The sequence below is a fragment of the Tiliqua scincoides genome, chromosome 2 (assembly GCF_035046505.1).
Source record: "Tiliqua scincoides isolate rTilSci1 chromosome 2, rTilSci1.hap2, whole genome shotgun sequence".
Lineage (NCBI taxonomy): Eukaryota > Metazoa > Chordata > Lepidosauria > Squamata > Scincidae > Tiliqua > Tiliqua scincoides.
The window spans coordinates 87,325,247-87,335,351 of NC_089822.1; the positions used below are offsets into that span (position 1 = coordinate 87,325,247).

The following is a 10,105-nucleotide window of genomic DNA, read 5'->3' on the forward strand; positions in this document are numbered from 1 at the left end:
CAGGAAAGCGTGGACGGGATTGTAGCCTGAAGAGAGAAGAGACTCGCCCCCCTGAGGCGCCCGTCCGTCCCCCTTGGGTGCAAGTGGGTGGCCGGCGGCTCCCTCCCGCCCTGGCTGGCCGCTGGGGCTGGAGGGGCTTTGATCGGAGACCCCCAGTCCCGGCGCGCTTCATGCCTCTCCCTGCTCGGTGGGGCTGGCCCGGATCGGCAGAGCAGAGGTGCCCCCGGGACTCCACGTGGAAGCTGGCGAGGAGCGCAGGGCAGCCCTTTTGCAAGGCTGGCTGCTGCTGCCTCCGCGACCGCGCCTTGCAGAGCCCTGTAGCCATGCAGGGGCCCCGCCAAGGCTGGTGAGGGGGATGAGCTGAGACGCCCCGCTGCAGCCACAGCCGTCGGGGCTCGGCTTTGCTGGGTTGCGCTCTGCACCCTTCCAGGGGCTCCGGGGCCGGGACCGCTGGATCCCTCCCCCTCGGCTTGCAAAGGGCTCCCATGACCTGGTAGGGAGAGCCATGCGACCCGACGACATCAACCCCCGGACGGGCTTCGTGGTGGCCCTGGTCAGCGTCTTCCTGGTCTTCGGCTTCATGTTCACCGTGTCCGGGATCAAGGGCGAGACCCTGGGGGACATCCCCCTGCTGGCCATCGGCCCTGCCATCTGCCTGCCGGGCATCGCGGCCATCGCTCTCACCCGAAAGACCGACGGCTGCACCAAGTGGCCGGAGAACCGCTGCTGCCCACCTGGCGGCTGCTGCTGCCGCCAGAAGCCCAAGGAGAAGGATGCCCTGGAGCTGCTGAGGACCCCCTCGGACCTGGAGTCAGGCCCGGGCAGCTGCGACCAGCTGGCCAAGGAGGCCTATGCTACCAACGACAGGGGGCTCAGCCCTGAGGGGGCAGGAGGAGGTGGAGGAAGGGCAGGCACTGCTCTTGCCCACTGCCCCACCATCAGCACCGCCACCTCCTCTGGGGAGTGCCCCAGCCTGGTTCCCAAAGTAGATCAGCAAGAGATGCTGCGCTACCTGGAGAACTGCTACCCAGAGATGCCAGGGAATGTATTTGTGGCCGATGCCACCCCTTACCGTGCCTTATCGGAGAAACAGCAGCAGCAGGAGCCAGAGTCACCCCTCTTGGAGTGGGCACCCACCACCATCCCGGACACAGAGGACAACATGTTCGTGGCCCCCAGGGACAGCATTATTGTCTGCTCCTACAAGGAGAACAGCCCCTATGACAGGTACTGCTGCTACATCAACCCCATCGAAGACATCAGCTCAGATCAGGATGAGACAATCGTGTGAATGCGCCTCCATGCATGGGTCTCTTTTCTTTTTTTCATTGGCTCATGTATTTCTGACAAGAAGAAGCTCTCCGACTTATTCCAGCTATTTAAAAACCAACCAACCAGTACTGGCTGGTTTTTCACTGCATGGGACAATCCTCTTCTCTGTTAAAACTTTTACAACCTGGTATGTGACTGATACTCAAACCTTTTGTGCCTGAAATATTGAAATATAATGCCCCCCTTTAAAAGTAATACTAAGCATGTTTAAAGAGAATCAGTCTTATTTTTTTTCCCCTACCGTGATTTGTAGAGATGTTTTGTTATAAAATGCTGCAAGGGATAGGGGAAGTTAAGGCATCAGCCAGCTGCAAGCAAGACAAAAGTCCAGTATCTGAAGCTTTCCCTGAAACCAGAGACCTTCTGGATTCAACCTCTCTGACTTCAGAAGGTCTGCTTATTTCAAGTTAGCGGGATGTTTTCTTTTAAGATGCTTAAAGCTTAAAGGTGAGGGCTAAATGCTTAAAGGCTAAAGCTAAATGCTAAAAGACTAAATGCTTAAAGGTGAGGGGAGTGAGAAAAGAGCTTCTTCATTTTGATCATCTTAATGATCAGGCAGGAGAATTCAGGCAGCCCAAATAAGGGCATGCATGTTCAGGGGTCAAGAATGGGAAAAACATTGGAACAGCCTAGAGAATAGTGGGCAGGGAGGCAGCAAAATAAAATTACAACTATTCCCCTTGCAGGAGGGTTCTAAAGAAGTACACTGGTGCAGATGTGATTTGCCTTTTCTTAAGGAAGCCATTGACTTAAAAACTCTTGGACGCATCTTGGGTTTACAGCCATGATCTTCTTTTTCCTGTGTAGCATCTTTCATACAGTTTATTTATGTCATCATTCTGTCATGCTGACCATGCAATCAGGGAGACAAATGGTTGCCCTTTTCAGATAGGATCCCTGACAAAATTGATCTGGAGTACAATGTAAGTTGTCACAAGTCCGGACCATTTGTGAACTTACATCCGATTTTTTACTTCAAAACAAATAGGCTGGGGGGAGCAATATTTTCTGACATCCTGAAAAATTGATTGCACAGCTGTACCCTGGGGAAAAAAGGGTCAGATAGCGATTTCAATGGTCACATGCCACCCCCAACATTGGGATTTTTAATAGGGCAACCTGACTCCAAATATTGCATTATGATTATCTAGCTTCAGCATTCACTGTGATTACTTTGAATGTATGATAAAGATTGATTTTTTAAAAATGCGCATATAATAAAGCATTACTTAGTTAGACCTCTGATAGCCAAATTAGAGCCAAATCCTAGCCAACTTTCCAGCCCTAGTGTAGCCATGCCAGTGGGATATGCACTGCATCCTGTGATGGGAGGCTAGTTATGAAGGATCTTCACAAGGTAAGGGAATGTTTGTCCCCTTGCCTTGGGGCTGCAATGCCACTGTACCGGCACTGGGAAGTTGGATAGGATTGGGCCCTTAGTCAGTGACCATGCCTTATTTCCTCCCGCTAGAATGGTACCCTTATATGGTATTACATTTTACACTCAGTGAATGTTTAGTACAATGTAAAATGTTATACCAGCTATAGGTGCATGTAGGCATGCAGGTACAGCTGGTCCCACTGCAGAGTTCCTTCTGCTGTTTGAGCCTGGCTTCCCCTGGCTTCTCAACTTGTTTTACCGATAGTGGTCAGCACAACAAATACAGGTTCAGTTATCTGCCTTGTACCTCTTCCTTATTCTTCAGGTGGGCCGTTTGCCTTTTTATTTTCTGAGCATCCCATGTACATTTATTCAATTAATATACATGCACTCATGTATACAACCCTCCCACCTTATTTGTTTTAAAAGGCAAATTAGTGTTAAAAATATTGGAAAAAAATTGCCTCAGGGAGGAGAGAGGGTTAGTAGCAACCAGTTTCCAACCAATCAGTGCTATGCACATTCTGCTTCTGTTTTAAATCCACAGAATCAATGTCTCCTAAAATCAATCCAGGAGAGAAGATCGCATGCCTGAACAAAAAAGCAGTGACTGTGCCTTGACAGGGTACTTCCCATTCAAATTCTGTACACATCTCTAGGATGCTTGGTGTGGCATCACTACAACATGATGTTACATGGCCAATAGCTTCAATCAGCGGTTTTCAAACTGTGTCGTGACTAAATTTTGGGTGGTTCGCAAAACTGAAGGCAGATTAGGCTATGTGCATCAAGGGTTAAACAAGCTGCGACTTGGGGACAGAGCACTACTGCCCAGTCACCACCATAACCACATACCCCTTGGCATTTATAAATCAGGCAGCAGCCTCTGGTAGGGCCTCTAGAAAGTGTGAGAACCACTGGCTTAGATGACTTTTCAAAATGATGGCAACAAGTTATAATAGCTCTGGAACCTCCTTGTATACTCTGACTACCCCAACACAATGAAAAAAATGGGGAAGCCACCTCTTCCAACATACCCTCCTTGTGAGATTCCAGAGGCATTTACATTTAGATGGTTGCTGGGATAGCATGATGCTGAGCAATGATGCGTGGTGTGAGGGCAGAAGGTGAAGTAGTGATGCCCTGCTGGGGTTCTTTGAAAAGCACCACTTCCGAAGCTGTGACTGTGCAAACACAACCCATTCACTCTGACTGGCTGGGGCGCACAGGTTGTGTTTGCGTGATCCCAGCCATGGCGGTGGCAGTGGGGCATCACTGCCTCGCCTTCTGCACTCACACCTCTTGTCCCTGATACATAGCTAGATAGGCCTGGGTCCTGTATGATTTTTGAAAGAAAATTTTGCAACACCCGTGCTGCAACTGAGCAGATGGGTGTAAAACCAATTCTTCTCCAACAAAAAGGTAAAATGCTTTGAGTTTCAACTGGCTATGAATCAAGTCTTTGTAACAATGTAATTTATACATCTTTCAAAACTGCAGATGCTGAACAGATTAATCTGGAAGTATAACCTGAAAGACTAGGTCTGAAATTTCAAGAATCCACAGTATTCTAAAATACACTTTGGCACAATGCAACCAAAGTGATAGTACCGTATTTATAGTTCCTGCCAATATAGTTGGGTTAATAAGCATCAGCTTAATGTTAAATCTCCACAGTTGAAATCAGTAGGGCTGAAAAGTGCTGAACTTTGACTGCATCATGCACCCAGATTTTCAAGTTTTTTAAAAGCAAAAGGCAAAAAAAACAAAAACCTGTTGATTGGTATTTTGGCACCACATGGGTGATGTGTCAATGCCCTGTTTACTATTCCTGGTCACAGTAATAGAAACAGGCATTTTGTGATGGCACAAAACATTGCTTTGCAAGTTCTTCGAAGACTGCGGGGAATGAATCTGCATAACCCATGTATATCTTGTTTCTCTATCATATGTGCAATATACATGTAACAGCCTATTTGAGATTTTATATATGTTATATATTTAATCTATGCAGGAAGCTGTCCAAGGGAAAAATGCAACGAACAATATATTCAATAAATTCAGAGCATTTTGTATTTCTTGGTTTCTATAATCTCTTCAAGCGTGGGTTCCCACCACTGATTGCTAATACACATCTTCATATTAGCTTGCATTTTTATCAAACCTAATTTGCTTCAGACAGGTGAATTAAGCTGCCCAGTATCCACCCCAGTGCAGGGGAATCTCACAAAAATGGACTTCAGACTTGCCATTGAGAAGGCTAATTGGCCACGCAGCCATATGTATGCTTTGCTCTTTAGCAGATAGATGTCCTCGGGCTCCTTCAGGGCCGCCTCCTTTTTGGAAACATTGTTACACACAGTTATTTCAAAGGCGATTATCAAAGGGACAGATGACGGTTTTCAGCGTGGGTGTGATTTTTCTAAGCATAAAATAGTCTTGCCATTTGGGGGGGGGGAGCTCCCATCATTGCATGCTTATAGAGGACAGCTGTATACAGTAGGCAGAGCCTTGTAAGCTCCTGATCAACAGTGCACAGGACTAGAAACAACTGTAAAATAATCTAGGCCAACCTTTGGCTGTAGGTAGATGGCTCTTCCATATACCAGCAGCAGCACTCCCTCTTTCCCAGTAAAAGTTAACACGGCCTCCAGATTATAGTGTGTGTGTGTGTATAGTGTGCCACAAACAGAAAAGAGGGCAAACCAGCTGGAAATTAATAGGAGGCAGGAACATAGCAAGCACGGGAGCATCTCCTCCAGAGCTAGTACAAAGATTGTAATTATAACATTGATTGTAGTGCTTTGTAATGTAATCCTTACTTGCAAGCAAGTCAGCTTTGTCCAAAGGGACTTACTGCCTTGTAGATATGTTTAGGATAGAAGTCTTAGGGCCCAATCCTATCCAATTTTCCAGGACTGGTGTAACCATGCCAGTGGGGCATGTGCTGCATCCTATGGTGGGGAGGCAGTCACAGGGGCGTTCTCAAGGTATAGGAACATTTGTTCCCTTACCTCAGGCCTGCATTTCGGTTGCACCAGTGCTAGAAAGTTGGATAGGATTGGGCCCTTAAAGTATTGGACACATGATCTCAGTAACCCCTCTGATGTGTCTCATTTATTGTTATGAAAATAGCATTTTCTGGAGAAGTATGTGTGCAAAATTCCTTGCAGAATCTGGTATGATTTATTTGACAAAATAAAATATAGAACAATCTCAGATATCGTTTTTACAGTTACTAATCCCCCCCCCATAAAAAATCACAGTAATTCCCACTTCACCTATCAAACAATTAACACAGGGTGATCAGATACAACTGAGGACAGAGTGCCTGTACCTTTAACCATTGTATAGAAGCGGGGGAATTTTGGCAGGTGCAGCTTTTCAAACCCTTCCATGCTAGGCTGCACCTGCCAAAATTCCCTGTTCTATTCAGTGGTTAAAAGTATAGGCACTCTGTCCTCCATTCAGGTTACCCTGAATTAACATAATCCATTCCTTAAAACACCTTGATCCTACTCCAGGTCATAACAGTTCAAAAAGCATTTCCAAATCTGGATAGGGATCTCAAAATCTTGCAACTTGACCAAAGCTTGTTATGTGGAGTCAAGTTAAGCCTCATTGTTCAAATTGAGATCAAATAGTTGATTTGTCATTGTTGATGTCTTTAAACAAAACCTACCTCTGATTTCTTGATAGCTGGGATTCTTGAAGAAAACTTAAGCAGGTTTCTAGCTCTCATTGATGCAGAAGTGTGTGTGAAAACACAGCCACTCTGATCCAGAGATCTGTGTGTGCTGGTGTGCACATGGATTCCTAGCCTGGGTAGAGGGCAGTGTTGGTGTGATTTTTTAAACCATCACATAATATCTAGTTTTTCATACCTGGAAAAACTCCCAATTTGAAGCATGAAAGTTTCCCATTTTAAGTTCCAATAAATGCATGCTGTTCCAATCAATGCATGTCATATTGCTCTGGATTACAGTTTGTTCAGTTTTAATTATTCAAATGATATATTTATAGATAAATTCAGGGTTTGTATACAAAAAATAAAACAGGCATACTGAACTGAATGCTTAGAACAGTGATTTTCAACCTTTTTCGTCTCATGGCACACTGACAAGGTACTAAAATTGACAAGGCACACCATCAGTTTTTGGACAACTGACAAGGCACACCCTGCTGTTGGTGGAGGGCTTATATCCCAATGGTCCTATTAATAAATGACCCTCCACCAAACTCCCACAGCACACCAGCGTACCATGGCACAGTGGTTGAAAATGGCTGGCTTAGAGTCTCCCTTTAGCATCTGCCTGTCTGTATAAGTATACTGTCTGTATATCTGTCAGTAAACAGGGTTTTTTTTTGGGGGGGGGTAGGGTAATTTAAATGAGAAACTTTATGGGATGTCTAAACAAGATTCCAGGCTCAAACAGAGATGATGTGGATGTGCCCCCCCCCATGTAACAATATGTGTTAAAAAAAAGGACATGTCTGATTATGTTTGAAAGAGAACAGCAAAAGGGGAAAAGAGTGATGCTGGAGTGGGATGTTGGGAAATCCAAGTACAGATCTCTCATGTAGTTTATTTTCATCCTCAAATTATTAGGCAACCCAATATGACCTCTGTTGTCAACTGTAATGGAAATGCACAAGATCCCTCAAGGAGATAAGGTGTGGTGTCAACAGTGGCCCCTTGCTCTGGCAGGCAAGCATGGGGTTAACACCAGGGCCTTAGACTGCAGTGAGTGTGCTGCACAGCTGAAGCCACTTGGAGGCAAAAAGCCCCTCAGGGTTAAAAGCAGCACCTGCAGGAAGGAAAAGGGTGTGGGTACTATGAGAGAGAATGGAACTGATGGATTAATGGACTGAGGAACTAATGGACTGGTTGATAGACTACTGGACCTGTTGACTGATCAATGGACTAACTGACTAATGGACAGATGGGTGAATGGACTTTGAGGATTGCAGGAACAGAGACTGGTGTGTGACTACCATGCCCAAGACCTGTTGAAGCCCAAGGTGTTACTGTGGTGGCTGGAGAAACTGCTGGCAGGAGAGGGAAGGAAGGAGAACCTCTGCAGGTTGAACAGGTGAGCTACCCTGGGGGTGGGTCCAGCAGTGCAGAACCAGGGCCATTGTTGGGGAACAAAGGGGAGCTAATTAGCTTGAAGTGGACATAGGTTCTCTACCTGAAGAGAAGCTGGCAAAACAGATCTTTTCTTATGTTTAGCAGAGCTTATCAGTGATCCCCCTGAGTTCTTTTCACTGCATTTTCCGAAGCTCTTTTTCCACATGTGGCCTGCCTTCCCTCTCAGTGTTCTTTTGCTGTATCTGCATCTAAACAGGATGGTGGGTACTTGGATGAATACACCAAGGGGACAAAATGCATCACACTATGACAGATGCAAAGGTCATATGCTTATAAAAAGCCCACTATTCTTTTTAAAATATATGCACATTGAGGCTCAGTTCTTTCCCATTCAAGGTTCACATACATTTTAAAAGGAAAACTTAGAGGCCAATTCTAGGCATGTCTACTTAGAAATAAGTCTCATTATAGCCAATGGAACTTTATTCCCAGGAAGTGTGGATAGGATTGCAGCCTTAGAGGCTGACTTTTTAATAGCACTATAACTGACAGGATTATGCAAAGATGGTAGGTTTGCACCATCTCTTTTGAGATGCATTGTTTATTCTGAGAGCTGAATTTGCTGTTTCTTGGTAAAGATCACAGAGTCCTGTCTACCAGTGCCTCGGAATGCAGTTTCATTCAAATCAAACATGTGCAGTGTTTCCATAAGGCAAAAAAAAAATATCATATTTAATTATAATGTCATAATTTCATTTGATGATTGAATGTTTTTTCAAGTTATCAACTTTTATGTTGATAAAAAGACTAAAATCTCTCTGAGGAATAGCTCAATCCATTTTAATCATGATTTGGGGAAGAGAATGAAGTATAGTCTTTTGGAAACTGAAACATGTTTTTTTCCTTATTCAGATACTGCCCAGAGGCACCTTCCATTTTTCAGTTCACTGCTTTTATGCATCAAACAGACATTTAGAAGAAATTCCCATGAAAAGAAGGCTCAACAAGGCAGGGAAAAATTCAGCACTAACATTATATCTTAGATAGTGTAGTCAGAACAGCCTGTGTGGTTGCTGCTCTTACCTTTATTTGCTGTTCATAAGATCCAAAAGTATTTTTGTGCCACCGATAGGGAATAGATATGGTTAACAAATATGTTTTATGTTTAAAACACACACACACACCCCATACAGCTGTGCCTAGGACTCAGGCTTCAAAATAAAGTTAGAACTATCCGCAGATGACCAAACTGGACTCCCCACCCAACCACCTCTGCCACCGACATACATCCAGTGGTGGCTGGGTGCTCAGGGGGTGCACATGCATGGTTGCCAGCTGTCTATTCTGGCAGCTGTGTTGCATGTGTTCACGCTGTGTCTGCAGCGCTGACAAAGAAAGCCTTCTGCTGACCGAACTAGCATTGAATGACAAGCATTCCATCAGCAGAAGTCACCCACAGGATTGGGCCCTAACTCTAGGAGTAAAGCCCATTGCCTATAATGGGGTTTAATTCTTAATAGACATACATAGGATTGAGCTGAAAACTACAACATAGGAATTCCCTGATTCAAATTCTGCTTCTGCCATTAACTCACTAGGGATGTAATCGTAAACACATTTACTAGGGAGTAATTCTCAGAACTCAGTGGGACTTACTTGCAAATAAACATGTATAGCAGTGGTTCTCAAACTTTTAGCACTGGGACCCACTTTTTAGAATGACAATCTGTTGGGACCCACCAGAAGTGGTCATAACTAGAAGTGACATCAAACAGGAAAATTTTTAACAATCCTAGGCTGCAATCCTACCCTGTATTTTCAGCTCTGTGTTTTTAATGATGGCTGAGCTAGATGGTACTCAAGCCATCTGAAACTGGCTTGGAATCCACCCAAGATTCCAGGTTCTGGAATCCACCCAACACCCAGGTTCTGACCCACAGATTGAAAAATGCTGCATTAGACATTGAGCAGAGTAGGGGGGATCTTTCAGGGGTGCAAATAAAATTATACAAAATGAAGTTTAAGATTTTTCAGGCTCAGCAACTAAAATTACCAAGAAAAAGACAGATTTTTTTTTTATTCAGGAGGGAAAGCTGTACAATGTACTATTTCCCCAAATCATCATGAATTCCAGTTCTAAATTTTTAAAAACAATTGAAAAATGTTTGCACAATAGAAGGAAACACTAACGTGATCCAAATGCATCTATTACAAAATGTCTCAAAAGCACAGGTATACAGAATAATTGTAATAGCAACAACAGAGCACAATATTTAAAAATCTCATTTTTTTTTCCCAGT

At 44.5% G+C, this 10,105-nt stretch overlaps 1 protein-coding gene across 1 annotated transcript; it reads left to right on the forward strand.

The window, feature by feature from the left end:
* Positions 1-505: 505 nt before the first annotated feature.
* On the forward strand, positions 506-1,291 carry TMEM215 (transmembrane protein 215). Its single transcript, XM_066612608.1, has one exon. It carries the CDS (start codon positions 506-508, stop codon positions 1,289-1,291), a length of 786 nt encoding a protein of 261 aa, XP_066468705.1.
* Positions 1,292-10,105: the final 8,814 nt, after the last annotated feature.